The sequence below is a fragment of the Castor canadensis genome, chromosome 4 (assembly GCF_047511655.1).
Source record: "Castor canadensis chromosome 4, mCasCan1.hap1v2, whole genome shotgun sequence".
Lineage (NCBI taxonomy): Eukaryota > Metazoa > Chordata > Mammalia > Rodentia > Castoridae > Castor > Castor canadensis.
The window spans coordinates 151,822,111-151,844,976 of record NC_133389.1 but is presented as its reverse complement, the minus strand read 5'-3'; the positions used below and the strand labels follow the sequence as shown (position 1 = coordinate 151,844,976).

At 36.8% G+C, this 22,866-nt stretch overlaps 1 protein-coding gene across 11 annotated transcripts in view; it reads left to right on the top strand.

Annotated features, from left to right (window-relative positions):
* Als2 (alsin Rho guanine nucleotide exchange factor ALS2) overlaps positions 1 to 22,866 on the top strand; it is a 91,593-nt gene that overhangs the window by 27,204 nt on the left and 41,523 nt on the right. For 5 of the 11 annotated variants that reach the window (XR_012447330.1, XR_012447331.1, XM_074071423.1 and 2 more), the window contains 7 exons: positions 268 to 436; positions 1,550 to 1,646; positions 3,901 to 3,978; positions 6,946 to 7,128; positions 11,596 to 11,767; positions 14,521 to 14,701; positions 16,831 to 16,896. Coding sequence is in view for 6 of the 11 variants with exons in the window: in XM_074071423.1 (XP_073927524.1) it covers positions 268 to 436; positions 1,550 to 1,646; positions 3,901 to 3,978; positions 6,946 to 7,128; positions 11,596 to 11,767; positions 14,521 to 14,701; positions 16,831 to 16,896 (946 nt within the window). In the remaining 5 variants the exon portion in view is untranslated. Of the gene's footprint in view, positions 1 to 267; positions 437 to 1,549; positions 1,647 to 3,900; positions 3,979 to 6,329; positions 6,463 to 6,945; positions 7,129 to 11,595; positions 11,768 to 14,520; positions 14,802 to 16,830; positions 16,897 to 22,866 lie in introns of those variants that run through there. The other 6 variants (XR_012447332.1, XM_020159815.2, XM_074071424.1 and 3 more) reach the window with 6 other exon arrangements.

Genomic DNA, 22,866 nt, shown 5'->3' with positions numbered 1-22,866 from the left:
TTTTATTGCAGGACTTGTCAGCATTTTCTATATGGCAATGTGTATGAGTCTCTGCAGGGGAGAGAGTGGAAGAAAAAGATGTGGTATATTTTGACGATTATATTTACTAAGCTCATTTGACTGTTATATCCCCTCTTTTTCAGAGAACCTATAGAATGTGCTTCAGAAATACCATGTTAGTGAATTTCTTTAAAAATCTTCAGATATAAAATTGTATCTTCTCCTCCACTCTCTACTCTTGTCTCTCCATCCCTGGTTTGTTTTCAGTTTCCCCAAGGCTTTTAAGAAAGGCTGCACGGGTGAAAACGAGAACAGTGGTTCTGACCCCCACATACAGTGGAGAAGCAGATGCGCTCCTGCCATCTCTAAGAACAGAGGTGTGGACCTGGGGCAAAGGGAAGGAGGGGCAGCTGGGACATGGCGATGTGCTGCCTAGGTAAGTGCACCCAGGATTACTGCCAGGAATTGGTGGAAACAAATAATCTTTCCTGTGCAGCTCTCTACATGTCCATTTCCCTGTAGAAAAAATCTGGCTCCAGATTATTATGCACCTTTAACTTCGATAAAAAGCTAACATTTCATTCTTCAATTTGTTCCTATCAGTAAAGGACTTAAGTGTCTAGGCTGTGCTTTTCCATGTTTTGTTTGGTGTATTTTCATCTTGAAAAACAAATACTGTTGGGGATATGATGGTATTCATTGAAATGTTTGAATGGTTAAAATTTTAATTTATGCCAGGCATGGCAGCATATATAATCTCACTTAAGGCAGAGGCAGAGGACAGTGAGTTTGAGGTCAGCCAGGGGTACATAGCAAGACTTGGTGTCACAAAACCAAAAAGAGAAAGAAAAAAAGAGTCAATAGGGATTTTTTCTTCCCTCCCTCCCTTCCTTCCTTCTTTTTTTTTAACCCCAATATGTGTCTGTGCCACTGTCAAAATAATGTAACTATAACCTTTTTTTTTGGGTGGGGAAGGTGTCGGTTACTGGAGTTTGAGTTTGAACTCAGAACTTTGCACTTGTAAGGCAGGCACTCTACCACTTGATCCACATCTCCAGCCCCAAAATAACTGTAACCAAAACATTAAACTCTGTCTATGTACATTGGAGAAAAAATTCATTTTGTTTACTATTACAAATTAGATATTTGTGAAACTTGAAGTAAACTTATTTAAATGGAGCAGTTATGTAAAGAAGGGATTAATGTAAATCTGTTCTTAGCAGAGTGAAGACAACTTAAAAAAATTTACCTTACTCTCCTCTATTGTTACATTTTATTGTGTCATCAATATACTTTTGCTATAATGAATAATTTTTAGTTTTATGATCCTCAGCAAATTCTGAATTATGGGGGTTAATTAGTGATTGATAGACAAACATTGAATTAAAAATCTTCCAAAAATTATTTATAATATTTAGGAGTAGTTTGAACATTCATCCATTATTTTATTTTAATGTTTTGTTTTTAACTTGAAAGCAGTGACTATAATTTGAGAAAGTCCATGATTCGTGCTGAGAATATTTTGTGTATGGGCTTGTCTTTCTTTAAGGCTCCAACCATTATGTGTCAAGTGTCTCGATGGCAAAGAAGTAATCCATCTGGAGGCAGGCAGTTACCATTCTCTTGCACTTACTGCAAAATCACAGGTAAGAGGCAAAGTTTAAAATGCTGAAACTGCACCAGCATTTGCTAAGTCTCTGCTGTGTCATTTGAGCTTTTAAGTGCTTTATATAGTGCTATTTCCATTTTACAGATGAAGAAAGTGGGCTAGGAAAAACATGTAAATTGTCTGAAGTCACATGTCTGATAGTAGAGCTTGGATATAACACTAATCTGCCTAAGAAGCTTTCTATATTTCCTCTCATCTAAAAACAGAATCCAGAGTTTTAAGGGTATTAATTAATTTTTATGGGTTTTTTTTCCCTGTATTGGGTTTGAACTCAGGACCTTGCGCTTGGTAGGCAGGCACTCTACCACTTGAGCCACTTCAGCAGCTCTTTTTTTGTGTTGGGTATTTTTGCATGGGCTGGCCTTGAAACAAGATCCTCCTGACCTCTACCTTCTGAGTAGCTTGGATTACAGGTGTGAGCCACCAGCACACAACAAGAAACTGTTTTAAGTTACTTTTTTTTTTGGTGGTATGAGGTTTGAACTTAGAGTCTCATGCTTGCTAGGCAGATACTCTACCAGTTGAGCCACTCTGCCAGCCTCTAAGTTATTCATAAATACATTCACACAATGATTTTTCACTAGTTCTTTTAGCTTTTATTTATGTGAGATAGTATCTCCCTGTGTAGCCCAAGCTGACCTCAAACTCTTGATCCTCCTTCCTAATGCTGGGATCACAGGTATGTACCACCATGCCAGTCTCTTCCTTTAGCTTTGAAATTAGCCAATAAGATTTTCTAAGTCCTTTAAATATTTCATTTCATTTTAAGCTTCACACGTCAGGCTAGCCAAGAAAATCTAACATAAATATTAATTTTAGGGAAAAAAAGAGAATTTATTGTTGGTAATATGATTCATTCAAATGACTTAGGAGTCATTTGGAGTTAGGAAATAGTCATCTACAAAATGTACAAAAATTGCTGGCTTTTTAATATACATACAGAAACTATACTTGAGGAAAAAGAGCTGTTGACAATTATAACAAACATTTTAATAGGAATAACCTAATAGGAAGTTCATAGAGCCTATATGACATAAATTCTAGAACTCTTTTAAAAGGTCATAAAAGAAATCAGGAATTGGCTGATAGAGTGGTTCGAACAGTAGAGCACCTGCTTAGCAAATTGAGGCCCTGAGTTTAAACCCCAGTGCCATCAAAAGAAAAGAAAGAAAGAATACAGGAATAAAAGAAGATTTTACTTTTGGATGACAAGTATTAGTATTACAGAATATTATAATGTTTACAACTTGATAAAGTGATCCCAAAATTCTCCTGGGAAAATGAACATAGGTAAACCAGGTGAATTCTGGCAAAGAATAGGAAGAATCAGATTTATCCTTATAAAATGTATTATAGGGACTGAAGGTGAAGTGTAGTGGTAGAGTGCTTGCCTACTGTGCAAAGAATCATGATTACCTTTTCTTTTTAGTACTCAGCTTTATTTTTTCATCACTTTCTTTTAGAGGCAGTATAGGATAAGTCTTGGGATTAAATTGTGGCTCCACCACTTCTAAATTTGTGAACTGAGGTAAATTAATTAACCTATGGACCAGTGTCCTTATTTTTTTTTTAAAAGGTATTATTGAAGGAATTAAACAGTACACACAAGGTGGGACAAACAGTGCTTGGCAGCCAGTTAACACCTGAAAAACGTTAGTTATTGTTAACCTCTGGATTCTGTGTCTTCTGGCTCTGTGTGCTCTGTCTGTCCTATGTTGTCAGTCTTGCTTAATAATGATTACAGTCACATGCCTATAATCGCAGTACTTGGGAAGTAGAGGCAAGAGGATTGTGAGTTCCAGACCAATGTGGGCTATGTAGTGAGACCTTATCTCAAAAAATAAGAAAAGAAAAATTTTAATATCTGCTATTTGGTTTTATGAGACTTTTTCTTTTTGCAGTACTGGGGTTTGAAGTCAGGGCCTCCCACTTGCTAGGCAGGTACTCTAACACTTGAGCCATGCCTCCAGTAGTTTTTTTTTTTTTCAGATGGGATCTCACTGTGTAGCCCAGGCTGGCTTCCAACTCTCAGTCCTTGTCTGAGCCTCCCAATTGCTGGGGTTATAGGCATGCATCACCATACCTGGCTTAATAACCTGTTAAAGAGTGAAAGTCTAACATGAATAATCTATGTGTAACTAGTGGTATATATGTTATTATACAGTTTTAGAGTTGACATGCCAAGATCAAATTCATATCTCTTAACCTACTTTCCTGTGGTTTTCTGTTAGGTTTACTCATGGGGTAGCAATACCTTTGGTCAACTTGGTCATTCTGATTTTCCAACAACAGTTCCTCGACTTGCAAAGGTACTTTTGTAATTTAGTAGCAGTTTATTTTTAAATTCTAAGCTATAACACTTTATAGTTCACATCTTACTTAAAAATATTAGGGTAATTGTATGTATGTTTGTAACATAAATTTATTTTGATGTTCTTAAAAAATTTTTTTTAATTTTATTTTTTGGAGGTACTGGGGTTTAAACTCAGAGCCTCACACTTGCTAGGTAGGTGCTGTACCACTTGAGCCACACTTCCAGCCCCTTAAATTTTTTTTTTTAAATATGAAGCTATTTCTTTTCAAGCTAAATATACTTTGTAAAAATGTGTTAGTTTTTATTTCTTAGCCTTAACTATTGACTGAATATTTATAGTACCCTTGTCTTTTTTTAAGCAAAAAAATAAAGTATTTCTTGTAAAACAAATGTTTTTAGGAATGTGATATTTTTGAACTGTATACCATCAAACAATGTCTAGTCTGACTTCTAAATTAAACTTGACTGTTATAAACTATTATTTTATGGTGTCGTTTACATATTTTATGCACAACAGTAAACCTTCCTGTGAGCCTTTTCATTGTCTATAGTGAAGCTGAAAGTATGGGTGGCTTTTTTACTGTTGTCTGAATTGGTTTTAGTTTATGTAATACTGTTGAGAGACTGGTAATTTCTAATCTGTTTATGTAATTCTGGAGCAGTGTTTTTTAACCGTTTTTATTTGCACCCTGAGGAAACAATAGTAAATTACATTGGTTCCTTTTCGAAGAGTTTTAAGGGCAGGGTAGTGTGTACGTGGAGCATAACAAAATGGGATATGGAGCTTGTGCTTACACAGTTTGATTCTGATGCCTCCCTCATCCCAAAACAGACCCCTCTATGAGAATAATAGAGACCGAAAAAGATTGGTTACTTCAATTTTAGGAACACAATTCAAGTGTAGTCAGCAGTATTCCAGTCATTGATATATCATATGTGCACCATATATTCACCACTATCTAAGACTGTTACCTGCTGCCTTTCATTTCAGTGAACTTAATTTTACTGGGAAGAAAAAACTTAACCAACCATGAGGTAATTCTGGCTTCAATATTAGTTTCAGCATGAAGCATTTCAATAGTATGCCATCCAGCTTCTGTTACTTTATCACAAAGCAAATCATTATTCCATTTTTAAGGGAATTAAAAAATTTTTATTTATTTAAATTTTATTTATTATTTATTTGTTTAAATAAAGTAAAAAGTACACTTACTCATACTAAAGAAAGATTTGTAGTATAGCATTGGAGACCTGGAAATCAAGCATTTATTTAAAGCTTTAGAGAAGAGAGAATATAATTTATTATAAGGTTAGTTTCATAACTCTTTAATTGTCCATACAAAAACTTATAGCATCAAGATTTTGTTTTTTAATTTGGGGAAGGTCACAAATTATTTTGTCGTGTGTGTGTGTGTGTGTGTGTGTGTGTGTGTGTGGTGCTGTGGATTGAAACTAGGGCCTTGTGTATGCTATGTAAATGCTCTAACCACAGATTTATATCTCTAGCTCTGGTATAAGTACTTTTTGAAGTCATTCTAATTAACCTGTGAAAATTAAAAGTCAGAAAACAGATTTGAATTAGCTTTGATAAGAGATTTGGAAGATGACTCTTGCTGGGAGTGGTGGTACATGCCTTTAATCCTAGCACTTGGAAAGAAGAGGCAGGAGGATTGTGTATTTGAGTCCATCCTGAGCTACATAGTGAGATAGGGAGACTCTAGCTCAAAAAACAGAGGGGGAAAGGGAAGGAGAAAAGGGGATGGGGAGGGAGAGAGAGGGGAAGGGAAAGAGGGAAGGGACAAAGAAGTCACTCTTTTCCTTTGAAAATTTTAATTCATTCAGAAGTCAGTTATTTGGATGGCTTCAATTTGAGAAGAGATCATCATGCCAGAAGATAGCTGTAAAGTAGTGGAGATGTGTGCACACACAATCACCTATTATTTGGAGCTTATCTAGACACCAAGGAGCTAACTTGATGAGGGCTTTTTGCTTATCAGCATAGGAGTCAAGGCTGAAGCTAGGTCTGGAGGTTGGGGTAGTAGTTTTGCAGCAGTACACTTTCTTCAAATGAAATCTTGTGAGGAATCTTATGTATGAACAGATTAATGTGGACCTGCTGTAGTTGAAGAATTGGAAGGTATCTGGAGCCCTGGTACCTGCCTTTCTGTGATATCTCCTGAATCACTATGTGGATCCCTAAGGTTTGAAAATCATTGGTTTAAAGCAGTGGTTCTCAAGATTTTGCATATATCAGAATCACCTGGAGGGCTTGTTAAAACAGAGCGCTAGATCCTACCCTTTGGTAACTCTGGGGCCTGAGAGTTTGCATTTCTAACATGTTTCCAGGTGATGGCTGCTGCTGCTGCTGCAAAGACCACTCTTTGAGAACCACTGGTCTAGGTCCACGTAGATGGGCTTCTCAGGGGTCCTGCCTGTTTCAACATCCTGGGAGTTGGCACAGTGAAGTCACATCAGAGAGGTAGTGAGTTACAAGTGGGAAACTCAATTTTAGCACCCAAGGGTTTAGTTGGCGAGAATGAAATTTAGCCTTATTAGTTCTTTTTGGTTTTTCCTTCATTTTTGTGCACACAGCTGAAATGTGGATGGACAAAGGTACATCCTAGTTGTCATTTTAAGAGTAGAGCTGTAGACATTTCTGGGCTTCTTGATTGTAATATAGGCTGTTTGTGGGGAGTTCCAAAAATAACATAAAAATTTAGATGTATGGTTTTTCCTTTTTAAACTCCATTTTTATAAAAATAATCCAGTTCCAAATTAAAAAGTTGAACATGGGATTTCTTTTTACTCTTACACTGGGTACATTACTGGGTGTGTTTCCTCTCTTGAGATATGACTGACCACCACGCCTACTTAAGTAACACAGCATTTCAGTTCCTGTGGATCTGAAGTTCTCCCTGATTGCCTTCATCTTTGACAGACAGTATCTTTTCTGTCGTTACAGGTAAGCAGTGAAAATGGAATCTGGAATATAGCTGCGGGCCAGGATTATTCCCTGTTTTTAGTGGATACAGAAGACTTCCAGCCTGGGTTGTATTACAGCGGCCGACAGGACCCAGCAGAAGGTGACAGTCTTCCGGAGAATCCCAGTGGTTCTAAGACTCCAGTACTTCTCTCCTGTAGTAAGGTGAACAGGAATTGGATCCTAAGGCCCACAATCTGTAACACATGAGAAGTCTTTGATTTTGTTGTTACTTGTATGAATGCCTGACTGTTAAGTACTCTGACTCTTTACTTAAAATTGCAAACCCATTCCCATTCCTTCACTCCTTATCTCCTTTTTTTTTTTCTCATGAGACTGGGGTTTGAGGTTTGAACTCACGGTTTGAATTCAGCAGGTTCTCTAAAGCTTGAGCCACACTCCAGTTCTCATCTCCTTTTCTTGCCTATTCTCTTCATAGTGCCCATTACCATTTAATTTACAGCTCAGATTATAATGAAAGTTTCCTGGGGGCCCTGGGTTCTAACTACACCAGCCTGATTTCAGCTAACTACCTAGCCTGTTCTCTCATTTATAGCATATATCTTTTTTGTTTATTTGAGACAGTGTCTTTCATCGTAGCCCAGGCTAGCCCAGGCTTGCTATGTAGTTAAGGCTGGCCTCGAACTCTCAATTCTTTTGCCTCCAAAGTACTGAGTTACAGGCACGTATCACCAAGCACAGCATAGTATATACTTTGTAAATATTTGTTCAGTTAAATACCCTCATGCAGAAATATTTTATTTATTTATTTATTTATTTATTCTTTTTCTCATGTAGGAATATTGAAAAGCACTTTTCACAGTGAAGTTTCCTGACTGTTTCATGGATCTCTCAGAATAGAAGCAGGGTAGATAGATTTCTAAAGTGGGAGTAAAAATTACAGTGATCTGAGATCAGCTCATGGCAGACCATGAAAACCCAACACACCACCAAGGCTCTGGGTTTTTTTTTTTTTATCGCTTCCCTTGTTCTCTAGTTTCTCATTTTATTTCCTACTGTTTATTTCCTTTCTTTTCTTTTGAAGATCTGAATTTTGGTCTCCTTTTCTACTTTCTGTTTATTTTTAATAAACTTAAACCATGGGTTTGTTTCTGTTTCTTATCCCTCACATTTAAATAACTCAACATCCTAAAGGAGATGTGAGAATTTAACCCACTGTGATAGTACATTCTGGATTTCTTCTTATTCTTATTGAAAAAAATATATCTTAGGGGCTGTTTTGTTTTGGTTTTTTGTCTTTGTTTTTCTGGCTAGTAAGTTATGAATGTATTAGAATAAGGCCTTTATTGTTAAAAGCAACAGTGGCCAAGATTTGGCTCTTGACCTGTATATATCTTGTTGTTTTAGGCATGCTGACTGGTTCTTTGTGGTTGTTGTCCCTGGCTCCACATTCCCTGTGAATAATTCTACAGTTTAGATAAAGGATAAAATAGGCTGATGAAAAGGGTGAGGTTCTGGCATATATCACTTGTTATCTTGGAATGTTAGTAGTCTATTGAGTCTACTATACCTTGCCTGCTGGCTTAATAAGAATATGTGAATAAAGACATTGAGTGTTTTTGTTCATGGTATCATGGGCAAATTAGAAAAAAGTACCATTTAGAGAAAATCCTCCCTTCTTTTCTTTTCTCTCTCTTTTTTTGGGCAGTACTGGGGCTTGAACTTAAGGCTTCATGCTTGCTAGGCAGGCGCTCTACCACTTGAGCCACTCTGCCAGCCCTCTTTTCTTTCTTTCTTTCTTTCCTTTTTTTTTTTTGGAGACAGGGTCTCCCTATACAACTCAGGCTGGACTGGAATTTGCTCAGTATTCCAGGCTGGCCTTGAATTCAAGCCATCCTTCAGCCTGGAAGTGCAGGCCCAGCCATGGAAATTCTTTTTTCTGATAAGTATTTTATTTGATTAGTGCAGACTAATTGTACATATTTATGGAGTACAGTATGACATTTCATTATATATATACAGTGTGTAATGATAAGATAGGGTAGCTGGTGAATTATCACATCAGACATCATTCTTTGTGTTAAGAACATTAAAAATCCTTTTCTTCTAGCTATTTTGAGATCTTCAATTAATTCTTGTCAAACATAGTTATCCTGCCATATATACAGAACATTAGAAGTTATTCTTTCTATTAACCACCTCTTTCCTTCCTTCCGTTCTTCACACTCTTCCCAGGACCTAGTAACCACTAGTCTAATTTTCTGGTTTTATGAGCTAATCTTTCTTAGTTTCCACATATAAGTGACAGCATGCTTTTTAAAATATATCTTTCTGTGCTTATTATTTAATATAATGTCTTCCAGTTCCACCCATATTACTGCAAATGATAGTATTTCATTCTTCTTAATGGTTAAATAGTATTCCATTGTGAACTGGGTATTGGTGGCTCACACTTATAATCCTTGCTACTTGGGATGATCATGGTTCCAGGTCAGCCTAGGCTAAAAAGTTAGCAAGACCCATCTCAACAGAAAAAATGTTGGGCATAGTGGAGTTCGCCTGTCATCCCAGTGATGGTGAAAGGTGTAAAAATAAGAGGATCTGGTCCAGGCTGGCCTGGGAAAACAAAGTGTGCTGTCTCTAAAATAACCAGCTGGAGGTGTTGCTTAAGTGGTAGAGTGCCTGCCTAGCAAGCATGAAACCCTGAGTTTGAACCTCAGTACCAACAAACAAAAAAAGACATTATGTGTATGAACCATATTTCCTTTATCCATTCATCTGTCATTGGACACTAGGTTAATTTCATATCTTGTCTATGGTGAATAACACCATAAAAACATGTAAGTTCAGATTTTTCTTTGACATACTGATTTCCTTTACTTGGGAAATATATTTAGAGTGAAATTGCTGGATCATAAGATAATTGTATGTTTTTTGAGGAATTTTTTACACTGTTTTCTGTAATGGCTCTAATTTACAGTCTCACTAACAGTATCTGAGTTTCCCTTTTCTTTATATCCTCACCAGCATTTTTTGTTGTTGTTGTTATTTGGATAATATCCATTCTGAAATGAGATATTTCCTTTTTTTGGTGGTACTGAGGTTTGAACTCAAGGCCTTGCATTTGTTAGGCTTTGCATTCGTTAACTTCTCTACCACTTGAGCCACTCCTCCAGCCCTTATTGTGGTTTTTATTTGTATAAATAGTGATGTTGAGAGCATTTTTTCATATGACAGGTGTGCACCACCACACCCAACATTTTTTCAGTTGGGATGGTGTCTCACAAACTGCTTTGCCTGAACTGGCCTGGAACCATGATTCTCCCTATCTCAACCTCCCACTTAGGTTGGGATGACAGGCACGAGCCACTGCACCTAGCAATTGGTTGAGGTGGGGTCTCAAGAAGTATCATTGTTTCTACACACACCCCCACACACCTTTGCTGGCCTGAAACTTTGATCCTCCTGATCTCAGCCTCCCAAATAGCTAGGATCATAGGTGTGAGCCACTGGCATCTAGCTTGATTTCCACTTTTTTGATTGGATTATTTTTTTATTTATTTTATTTGAATTTATTTTTCATTTCTTTTTTGTTTTTCATTTATTCATATGTGCATACAATGTTTGGGTAATTTCTCCCCCCATTCCCTGCCCCTTCCGTTTCCCCCTGCCCCCTCCCTCTCTCCCCCCACCCCCTTGCTTGGAGGCAGAAACTATTTTGCCCTTATCTCTAATTTTGTTGAAGAGAGAGCATAAACAATATACTTTCATTGCTTTCATGTACATATGTGTTACATTCTAAGTTGATTCTTCTCAAACTGACCTTTTCTCTAGTTCCTGGTCCCCTTCTAATTGGATTATTTTTTGTTGTTGGCATTGTTACTGGATTTTGTTTTTTAGTTCCTTATATACTCTTGGTATTAATCAAATGTTGTCTAAATAGTATGCAGATATTTCCCCACATTCTATAAGTTGTCTCTTTGCTTTATTGTTTGTTTCTCTTCCTATGCAGAAGCTCTTTAGTTTGTTTCTTTTCCTATGCAGAAGCTCTTTAGTTTGATACAATCCCATCTGTTTTTCCTGTCATTGCTTATGGCTTTTGGGGATCACAGCCGAAAAAACCTTTGCTCAGACCAGTATCCTGAAGCATTTCCCTTATGTTTTCTTAAAGAAAATCTCTGTATGGTACTTTTAAGAGGCAAGGTAACTCCTAGACCTTTGATACTTTTATAAAACAGCGTAGGGCTCCTTTCTATTCTTATTAATCTTATTTCATGCAAAAGACAGTCCTGAGATATGTAACTCTTATGGTTTGGACTTTTACATATCTAGGGTGTTTGTGGTTCTAATCATTAGTAAAGTGAAATAAAATGTATCTTGGAGATAGGAATTTGTAGCTACACCTATGTAACATGTTGTAAACCACTGTAAATTACCATTGTAAGTGGTAAACCAGCTATAAAACAAATAAAGAAAAAAGGCCTTGATCTATAGTATTTATAAATTTTCACTATGGCCAATTTCAGGCTTCCAGTGGTTTAATAACCTGCTTATAAAATACCTGAATATTTGACCATTGACTCTTGTCAGGTGATATGAGCCAGCTGTACCATGCCAAGTTGCTGCTCGTAATTGTTTTGTCTTTAATCTTTTTGTTTTCCTCTTTTTCAGCTTGGATATATAAGCAGAATAACAGCAGGAAAAGATAGCTATTTAGCTTTGGTGGACAAAAACATTATGGGGTATATTGCCAGTCTCCATGAGTTGGCTACAACAGAAAGACGGTTCTATTCAAAACTAAGTAATATCAAATCTCAGATACTCAGGCCTCTTCTCAGTTTAGGTAAGTTGATACCTCCCCAACCCCCCACTCTCAAACCATCAGGTCTCTTGTTTTATCTGTTCTTCCTGTGTCATAAATAAAGCAGTTTTTTTTTTTTAATATTTCCCAGACTGATCCTCTTAGCTCAGCCTCTCCAGATGGGAATACAAGTATGTGTCACTGCATCTGGCTTTAGGAAAGCCATTTGTGTTATGGCTTATTCCTTTCTTTCCATTTTCTCTCTCTCTTTATACATAGAAATCAACAACTCAGCAAACTGTTTGCAGTTTGTGATTAGCCCAGCAGTCCCTCCCCTATTCTGCTGTCCCAGAGCTGCTTCTATTTGTGCAAATAGAAGCTAGAACTTTTAGAATATTAATGACAGAGAAGCAGAAACAACTTTGAGGAAGTTGGTCCTAGAAACTAGACTTCCAAACAACACTTCTACCCCACTAGTCCTTAGATATCTTCCCATTATACCCTCTGAATGTTCATTTTCTTTGTCACATCTCTTAGAATTATACCAAGTGGAGAATCATTTGGATTTGCAAGTCATCTCTTAAGGGTTTTATTCCACATTGGCACAAGTTGACGAAATCTGTACTTTTCTTGACTTAGCTTCAAAGAGGGATGGGAAGTAAAGCAGTGCTACAGAGGAATGGGTTACCAAAGTACTTAGGAGATACCACTGTGCAGATATAGGTACCCGGAGTCTCTAGGACATTAGAAAAGAATGACAAGTAGAAATTGGGGAGATTGTTGAAGATAACTCTCCCCTTATTTTCAAAAATTTTTCTAGGTTTGGCCCTGAACTCAGAAAATAGAGGAGTTTTCTTTTTCTTTCTGTCTCACTCCCTGGTCCCCTTTTATTTTTATTCATATTTTTTTTTCCATGGGACTGGAGTTAGAATTCAGGGCTCCACACTTGTAAAGCAGGCACTTTGCTGCTTGAGCCACACTTCCTGTCCATTTTGCTCTGGTTATTTTTTGGAGATGGAGTCTTACAAATTGTTTGCCCAGGCTAGCTCAAACCTCAGTCCTTCCAATCTCAGCCTCCCAGGAAGGTAGGATTACTGACATGAGTCACTGGCACCCAGCCCCCAGCCCCTTTTAGGAGCCAGAATCTAAATTAATGCTCTAGTACATCAGTTTTCCACATTATGTAAGGCATCATTAGCTTATGAGGATGAGCCCATTTGTTGTAATGGAAAAACATCTACTTTTCAAACAAGTAATTTACAGTCCTTGTGAACACAATGTCTGTGTAAGTTGGGGACTGTCTACATTGCTTATTTTTAGTATATTTTGCTTTTGCTTTTTAAAGTGATGTATAGTCCTTATTCTGTAAATTCTCCTCCTTAGGGTGGGCCCACCACTAGGACTTAGACAAAGAAAAGGAAGCCACCCAAAATGGAAGCTTCCTGGAATTGCTCTGGAGGAAAGAGGAGCTGGCCTTCCCCTGATAGGCTTCCCGATTTCTGTTTGGTCTTACCTGGTCTACTCATTGCTTTGTTCCTTAGAAGGAAGTTCTGGAGATGAGGAACTTTGGATTGGGAAAGGCAGATAATCTGCTGATAGTTCTATAACTTTCAGGGGGATCTAGGCATCTGATTTTTGGATTGCTCTCTCTGCACTGAAGAGGTGGGTTTGTCCAAGGACAAGCAGAGCAAAAGTCAGTACAGAAAGTTAAAAATGTTAACTTAAGAGTGAGTTTAATTCCTGACTCCCACTAATTATATGAAATTAAAATTTTCTATTTTGAACTTTTTTTTTTCTTTTCCCAACACTGGGGTTTGAACTCAGGGCCTCATGCTTGCTATGGTAGGCAGGCACTCTTACTGCTTGAGCCTCTTCATCAGCCCAGATTACTTAATTTCTTTTTTGGGGTCAGTACAGGGTGGGGGGGATTTGAACTCAGGGCCTCTTGCTTGCTAGGCAGGTGCTCTACCACTTGAGTTATATCCCTAGCTCTTTTTGCTCTTTTGGTTATTTTGTGATAGGATCTTGTGTTTATGCTTAGGCCAGCCTAGACTTCAATCCTCCTAACACTTCCTGTGCAACTGGGCCCACACCTAGCTTTTTATTGATTAAGATGGGGTCTCTAACTTTTTGCCTCGGCTGACCTCAAATCACAATCCTCCCAATCTCTGCCTAGCTAGGATTACATGTGTGAGCCTCTGCACTTGGCTTAGATTACTTAATTTTAAAATTTAAGGAGTATTAGCTCAGTGGGTCACAAATTTGGGTGATCTTCAAAAATCACTGGGGAGTTTTTTTTAAATGGTTCATTCTGGGATCTTAATATTGGATCTACTGAGTCAGAAGCATACAGGTCCTGTGAATGTGTTTTTAGCATATTTCTCAGGTGACCAGACTCCATGAGCTCTGAAGTTGTTCTTTGTAACAGTTTCTATAATTATTTTGAGTGAGAATACATGGCAACAGGTTAAGTATTCTTAGGCAAGAGGATTTGATAGCCGAGTGCTGGTGGCTCACACCTGTAATCCTAGCTGCCTGGGAGGCAGAGATCAAGAGGATCATGGCTTGAAGCAGCTCGGGCAAATAGATCTCAAGACCCTATCTCAAAAATACACAACACAAAACACAGGGCTGGTGGAGTGGCTTTAAGTGGTAGAGTGCATGCCTAGCAAGAATGAGGCCCGGAGTTCAAACCCCAGTACTGCCAAAAAAAAAAGAAAAAGAGGAATTCATAATCTTGACTATAAGAAAGTATTTAGTCTTTATATTTCATCATTGTGGTTTTTTTCTTACAGAAAATTTGGGTACTGTGACTACAGTCCATTTATTACAGGAGGTGGCAAGCCGATTCAGCAAGCTGTGTTACCTAATTGGTCAGCATGGAGCCTCACTGAGCAGCTTCCTTCAAGGAATAAAAGAAGCCAGGAGTTTGGTCATTCTGAAGCATGCAAGTCTTTTCTTCGATAGTTATACAGAGCAAGTATCCAGTCCTGTGTCATGTTCAATCTCACAGTGTTATTCTGCCAAGGAGAACAGCTCCTTAATCAGAAGAGACTAGATTAGGGAGAGTGATAAGGTAATAGAAATTGAAAAGCAATATTTTAATCTTAAACTAAAATTTAGTATTATTTAAGGGAAAAAAATTATCATATTTCCCCTCTATATTCTAGCAGAGTGATTATAGTGTACTTAATTTGCATAAAATGTACTAATAAGTTGGAAGTGGTGGCACAGCCCTGTAGTCCCAGCAATTGGGAGGCTAAGGCAGGGGAATTGTGAGTGTGAGGGCAGTCTGGGCTACATAGGGAGATCCTACCTCAAAAACACACACACACACACAAAAAGACAAAAAATCCAAACCGAAAGAAAACAAATGTGCTTTAGTAAATCTGTTTATTTTCTTAAGTGAATTTTACTAAAATTTGATGAAATAAGTTAATTTATTTTAAGACCAACTGTAAATATGGAGCTGTTCTGATGTCTGCATTTTCTTAATGAAACCTAGACTAGTTATCCAAGGTTTTTTTTATGTTTTTCTAAGTAAAACATCCCAAGTATATTTGAAAATTTAGCTTAAAATATTTCTCACTTTTTCTTGATTTATATTTTGATATTATGTTTCAAGGCATAGTTAAAATGTTATTTTAATAGGTTGTACTGTTGATCTGAAATTGTGTTGGTTTTATTCTTTCTTTATTCATACCTCATCCATCCAACAGGTACTCACTGAGTGTCCCTCAGAGCCAGGCACTACATGGGGCTCCAAGTTCAGGCTACCACCCTAAGGAAACTCATGTTCTTTATTCTACTTAGGTTGTTTATAACATAAGCAATGTATGTTATTGAAAACTGTACAAATAAAGAAAATCAAAGGATGTTTAAAACTGCTCTGTACTCCCACCAATAGAAGTAATTCCTATTAATCAATTTAGTGTTTTTCCTTTCAGACTTTGTGCATATAAGTAATTTAAATTCCAAACAAGTTGAATAGATTGAAACTGTTGTTTGAGAAAACATACCTTAATTTGAATCTTTTAATTCTTATCTTTCTAATGTGAAAAATAATAATATAACTTGATACTAATTTAGTTTTTGTTTTGTTTTGTTTTCTTTGGTGGTACTTAGGTTTGAAGTCAGGACTTTGCACTTCATAGGCAGGCACTCTATTGCTTGAGCCATGCCTCCATCCCCCTAATTTACTTTTTAAAAATCAGATTTTGTTTGTATAAAGGGTTCAGCTTTTACTAATACGATTTTCCTTTTTTGACTTCCATTTATCTCATAATACCTATATTTCACTTCTTTTTCTTCTCTGATATTTTAGGTCCTGTGCTTAAAAATGTTGCTTTGTGGTACTTCGAGCTACTTAAACATATTTTATGCATATGGATGGTGTAAATAAAACTAGATTTGTATCTGTGAATTTTAAAAATTATTTTAATTGATGTAAAATAATGTCACCTAAAATTACCAGTATAACCACTTTTTTAAAAGACTAGATAATTCCTTGGGCTATTTTTAGTAAGAATTTCCCTTCTTAAAGTCTTTTGATTGCTAGCCCTATAGCATGAAAGAAATGTACCCGACTTACAGGAGTTTATCTGCATTTGTTCCCTAGCAATATGTCAATATTTAATCAACATTTTCTAATATTTGATCACTCAAAACTTTTTTAACATGTCTTATCGCTTTCACTGTTGTTCATTTTCTGAACATTTGATTAGGAAGCGTGAAACAGAGTAGAAAACAATTTTTATTAAAAATCCAACAATTTTAATTCTATTTTCTCTAGTTTGTTAATTAAATTACCAAGAACTATCTTTTGAATAAATTCTAGCATCTTCTGCACAGCTTTAGGTACTTTGAAAATATCCTTTTATTAAAATTTTTGCTAAACTAGCATTTGACTTTCTCTCCCCATTATTATTGTCTTACAACCTGGTTTTTTTCTCATCCTTTAGAGTTCATGAATGTTGACATCACAAAAGTTCTGAAACTCATTGTTGAGATTTTAAGAAGTGTCCCTTCTAGGTACTTGTTTGGAAACTCTGAAGAACTAATTTATATTTCACCACTAATGTACATGTGTTTTCTTTTTCACTTAGATATTGTACATCAATTACAAACTTCCTGGTTATGGGAGGATTCCAGCTTCTTGCTAAGCCTGCCATGTAAGCAAGTACATACTTTCCAGTTATCCTTCTCACAGTCAAAGATCATGTGTGTTTTGAGTTGTCTAGGGGAAGCTTTGACTTCCCCTATGTACACCATGCAAGCACTGTATCACTGAGCTACATCCCCAACCCTCAACTTGGTCATTTTACCCAGTGAATTAAAATGTAGATTTTCATTAACTCTTATAAAGGACAGGTACTTTTTGTCCATGATTGTTATTAGAAGTAGTAGGATATTGAAAAAACACTGAAATAAAAGGTGCAAGATCTTGGTTCTTCTTTAATAATGCCATTTATTATCACTGAAACTTTGGATAACTTTCTTTACCCCAGTAAGCCTAACTTTTTTCCATCTTAAAAAAATTTGTTCTCTCCTCTGTTGTTGAGGAATGAATAATGTCTATAGTGGTTACACCAAAGTATGTGTTGCACAGATATAAAGCATTTGCATTTAGCTTTTGTATAAATAATATAGAAACCCTGAACTGTATAGTTTCTCAGTAAGTGTTGGTTTGGCAGTAAAGGCAAGTTTAAAAAAAAAAAAAAAAAAAAAACCTGTATTTTAGCCAGGTACCCATGACTCATGCCTATAATCCTAGCTAGTTGGAAGGCTGAGATTGAGAGGATCATGGTTTGAGACCAGCCCAAGCAAATAGTTCATGAGACCCCCATCTCCAAAAGTAACCAGAGGATAAAAATGTACTGAAGTTGTGTACTGAAGTAGAGTGCCTGCTTTGCAAATATGAAGCCCTGAGTTCAAACCCCAGTTCCACCAAAAAAAAAAATTGATATTTTAATAGAAAATATTTCACATTTTCACATATGTATTCATAATCAAGATTTATCTTATCAGATGTTAATGCTTTTTTTTTTTTTTCCTTTGGCAGTACTAAGGTTTGAACTCAGAGCCTCATGCTTACAGACAGGTGCTCTACCACTTGAGCCATTCCCGTCTTTTATTCTAATAGAAAGACTATTAACACTGTTATCTTGTTTCCAGTTTTAAAGGAAATATTTTAATTTTTCACCATTAAAGATGATTACCTTGGGTTTTTCATATAACTCGTATACACAGTTAAAACACTACTAAAAGTTGAAGTCCTCTTCAAGTGGATTTTTATAATGTTGAATATCTTTGAATTTCCAAGGTAAATTCGGTGGTTATTACGTATTAGTTTTTAAATACATTTGTGAATTCAACTTGATAATATTTTAAGACTTTTCAGCTATGTGAAGATGAGCTTTTCCTTATAGTCTGAACTTAGCCAATTTTGATAGAAGAATTATACTAGCAATTATAAAGTGAGTTGAGGAGCTTTCTCTCTTTTCTGTTTTCTGCAATAGTTTGTATGAGAAAGAGACTGTCCACATTTTGAAGATTTGGTAGACTTTATCTGTAAAAAATATATGGCCTTCATGGAGACATTTCCTATAAGAAGTTTTTAAACTATGAATTTCATTTCTTTAATGAATAGGTCTGCTCAGGTCTTTATTTCTTATGGCTCTTTAGTCGTTTGTTTTTGTTTTCAGTTTTTTTTTTTTTTTTATACAGGGTATCACTGTGTAGCCCAGACTGGCCTGGAACTCATGATCCTTATTCTCCATACCCAACTGTTTTCAAATTTATTGACATAATTTTCTTGCATTATCTTTAGATGTTTTCATCTTTCTAGTAGCTAACTGTTTAATTGTTCTCCCTAGTTTTCATTGCTAACATTATTTATTTGGACCTTTTATCTTTTTAATCATTCTTTTTGTGGTTCTGGACCTTATACTTGCTAGACAAGCACTATACCACTTAAGTCACTCTACCAACATTATCTTTAACTTTTGTTTCTTTTTTTGTTTGTTTTAAATCTTGATCAGTCTTTTTTTTCCTCTATTATTATTATTATTATATTATTGTTCATTGTGACATTTACAAAAGTGCTTGCAATATGCACTTTTAAAATTTATCCCCCCCATCATTGGTCAGTCTTTTTTGTTTGTTTGTTTGTTTGTTTGTTTCCGAGATAGTTTTGCTGTTTACAGGCTAGCTTGGAACTTGCTATGTAATTCAGGCTGAACATAAACTCGAAATTCTTCTGGTTTAGCCTCCTGAGTGCTAGAATTATAGGCATGTACCACCATGCCCAGCTTGATGGCCTTCACAATTTTTTGGATTTTTTTTTTTTTTGTGCTACTGGGGGGTTGAACTCAGTGCCTCCTGTTTACTAGGCAGCCTCTCTACCACTTGAGCCACATCCCAACCAGGCTTTCACATTTTTAATGGCAAGTTCAAGCATGTTACCTTTAACTATAAACAGTAACTTCAAAATCCTTGATCTTGCTCTTTTGTCTAGAATTAATGACACTTTTTCATTCTTTCACTTCCAGCCTTTCTCCATTGTTTTCTAATGTTTTTGTATATTTCTTTTTAAAAAAATTTTATTTATTTTTTATTCATATGTGCATACAGTGTTTGGGTCATTTCTCCCCCCCCCACCTCCCTTACCCTACCCCGCATCCTCCCTCTCCCTCCCACCCCCTCGATACCTGGCAGAAACTATTTTGCCCTTATCTCTAATTTTGTTGTAGATAGAGTATAAGCAATAATAGGAAGGACCAATGGTTTTTGCTAGTTGAGATAAGGATAGCTATATAGGGAGTTGACTCACATTGATTTTCTGTGCATGTGTGTTACCTTCTAGGTTAATTCTTCTTGAACTAACCTTTTCTCTAGTTCCTGGTCCTCTTCTCCTATTGGCCTCAGTTGCTTTAAAGTATCTTCTTCAGTTTCTCTGCATTGAGGGCAACAAATGCTATCTGGTTTTTTAGGTGTCTTACCTATCCTCATACCTCCCTTGTGTGCTCTCGCTTTTATCATATGCTCAAAGTCCAATCCCCTTATTGTGTTTGCCCTTGATCTAGTGTCCGCATATGAGGGAGAACATATGATTTTTAGTCTTTTGGGTCAGGCTAACCTCAGTAAGAATGATGTTCTCCAATTCCATCCATTTGCCAGCAAATGATAACATTTTGTTCTTCCTTATGGCTGCATAAAATTCCATTGTGTATAAATAACCACATTGTCTTAATCCATTCGTCAGTAGTGGGGCATCTTGGCTGTTTCCATAACTTGGCTATTGTGAATAGTGCCGCAAAAAACATGGGTGTGCAGGTGCCTCTGGAGTAACCTATGTCACATTCTTTTGGGTATATCCTCAAGAGTGGTATTCCTGGATCATATGGTAGATCAATGTTTAGCTTTTTTTTTTTCTTTTATTATTCATATGTGCATACAAGGCTTGGTTCATTTCTCCCCCCTGCCCCCACCCCCTCCCTTACCACCCGCTCCACCCCCTCCCGCTCCCCCCCCAATACCCAGCAGAAACTATTTTGCCCTTATCTCTAATTTTGTTGTAGAGAGAGTATAAGCAATAATAGGAAGGAACAAGGGGTTTTGCTGGTTGAGATAAGGATAGCTATACAGTGCATTGACTCACATTGATTTCCTGTGCTTGGGTGTTACCTTCTAGGTTAATTCTTTTTGATCTAACCTTTTCTCTAGTACCTGTTCCCCTTTTCCTATTGGCCTCAGTTGCTTTAAGGTATCTGCTTTAGTTTCTCTGCATTAAGGGCAACAAATGCTAGCTAGTTTTTTAGGTGTCTTACCTATCCTCACCCCTCCCTTGTGTGCTCTCGCTTTTATCATGTGCTCATAGTCCAATCCCCTTGTTGTGTTTGCCCTTGATCTAATGTCCACATATGAGGGAGAACATACGATTTTTGGTCTTTTGAGCCAGGCTAACCTCACTCAGAATGATGTTCTCCAATTCCATCCATTTACCAGCGAATGATAACATTTCATTCTTCATGGCTGCATAAAATTCCATTGTGTATAGATACCACATTTTCTTAATCCATTCGTCAGTGCTGGGGCATCTTGGCTGTTTCCATAACTTGGCTATTGTGAATAGTGCCGCAATAAACATGGATGTGCAGGTGCCTCTGGAGTAACAGTCTTTTGGGTATATCCCCAAGAGTAGTATTGCTGGATCAAATGGTAGATCGATGTCCAGCTTTTTAAGTAGCCTCCAAATTTTTTTCCAGAGTGGTTGTACTAGTTTACATTCCCACCAGCAGTGTAAGAGGGTTCCTTTTTCCCCGCATCCTCGCCAACACCTGTTGTTGGTGGTGTTGCTGATGATTGATGGCTATTCTAACAGGGGTGAGGTGGAATCTTAGTGTGGTTTTAATTTGCATTTCCTTTATTGCTAGAGATGGTGAGCATTTTTTCATGTGTTTTCTGGCCATTTGAATTTCTTCTTTTGAGAAAGTTCTGTTTAGTTCACATGCCCATTTCTTTATTGGTTCATTAGTTTTGGGAGAATTTAGTTTTTTAAGTTCCCTGTATATTCTGGTTATCAGTCCTTTGTCTGATGTATAATTGGCAAATATTTTCTCCCACTCTGTGGGGGTTCTCTTCAGTTTAGAGACTATTTCTTTTGATGAACAGAAGCTTTTTAGTTTTATGAGGTCCCATTTATCTATGCTATCTCTTAGTTGCTGTGCTGCTGGGGTTTCATTGAGAAAGTTCTTACCTATACCTACTAACTCCAGAGTATTTCCTACTCTTTCTTGTATCAACTTAAGAGTTTGGGGTCTGATATTCAGATCCTTGATCCATTTTGAGTTAATCTTGGTATAGGGTGATATACATGGATCTAGTTTCAGTTTTTTGCAGACTGCTAACCAGTTTTCCCAGCAGTTTTTGTTGAAGAGGCTGCTATTTCTCCATCGTATATTTTTAGCGCCTTTGTCAAAGACAAGTTGGTTATAGTTGTGTGGCTTCATATCTGGATCCTCTATTCTGTTCCACTGGTCTTCATGTCTGTTTTTGTGCCAGTACCATGCTGTTTTTATTGTTATTGCTTTGTAATATAGTTTGAAATCAGGTATTGTGATACCTCCTGCATTGTTCTTTTGACTGAGTATTGCCTTGGCTATTCGTGGCCTCTTGTGTTTCCATATAAATTTCACAGTAGATTTTTCAATCTCTTTAATGAATGTCATTGGAATTTTGATGGGAATTGCATTAAACATGTAGATTACTTTGGGGAGTATCGACATTTTTACTATGTTGATTCTACCAATCCATGAGCATGGGAGATCTCTCCACTTTCTATAGTCTTCCTCAGTCTCTTTCTTCAGACGTTTATAGTTTTCCTTGTAGAGGTCTTTCACATCTTTTGTTAGGTTTACACCTAGGTATTTGATTTTGTTTGAGGCTATTGTAAATGGAATTGTTTCATACATTCTTTTTCCGTTTGCTCATTGTTAGTGTATAGAAATGCTAGTGATTTTTCTATGTTGATTTTATATCCTGCTACCTTGCTATAGCTATTGATGATGTCTAGGAGCTTTTGAGTAGAGTTTTTTGGATCTTTAAGGTATAGGATCATGTCATCTGCAAATAGGGATATTTTGACAGTTTCTTTACCTATTTGTATTCCTTTTGTTCCTTCTTCTTGCCTAATTGCTCTGGCTAGGAATTCCAGTACTATGTTGAATAGGAGTGGAGATAGTGGGCATCCTTGTCTGGTTCCTGATTTTAGAGGGAATGGTTTTAATTTTTCTCCGTTAAGTATAATGCTGGCTGTAGGTTTGTCATTTATAGCTTTTATAATGTTGAGGAACTTTCCTTCTATTCCTAGTTTTCTTAGAGCTTTTATCTATGTTTAGCTTTTTAAGTAGCCTCCAAATTTTTTCCAGAGTGGTTGTACTAGTTTACATTCCCACCAGCAGTGTAAGAGGGTTCCTTTTTCCCCCGCATCCTCGCCAACACCTGTTGTTAGTGGTGTTGCTAATGATGGCTATTCTAATGGGGGTGAGATGGAATCTTAGTGTGGTTTTAATTTGCATTTCCTTTATTGCTAGAGATAGTGAGTATTTTTTCATGTGTTTTTTGACCATTTGAATTTCTTC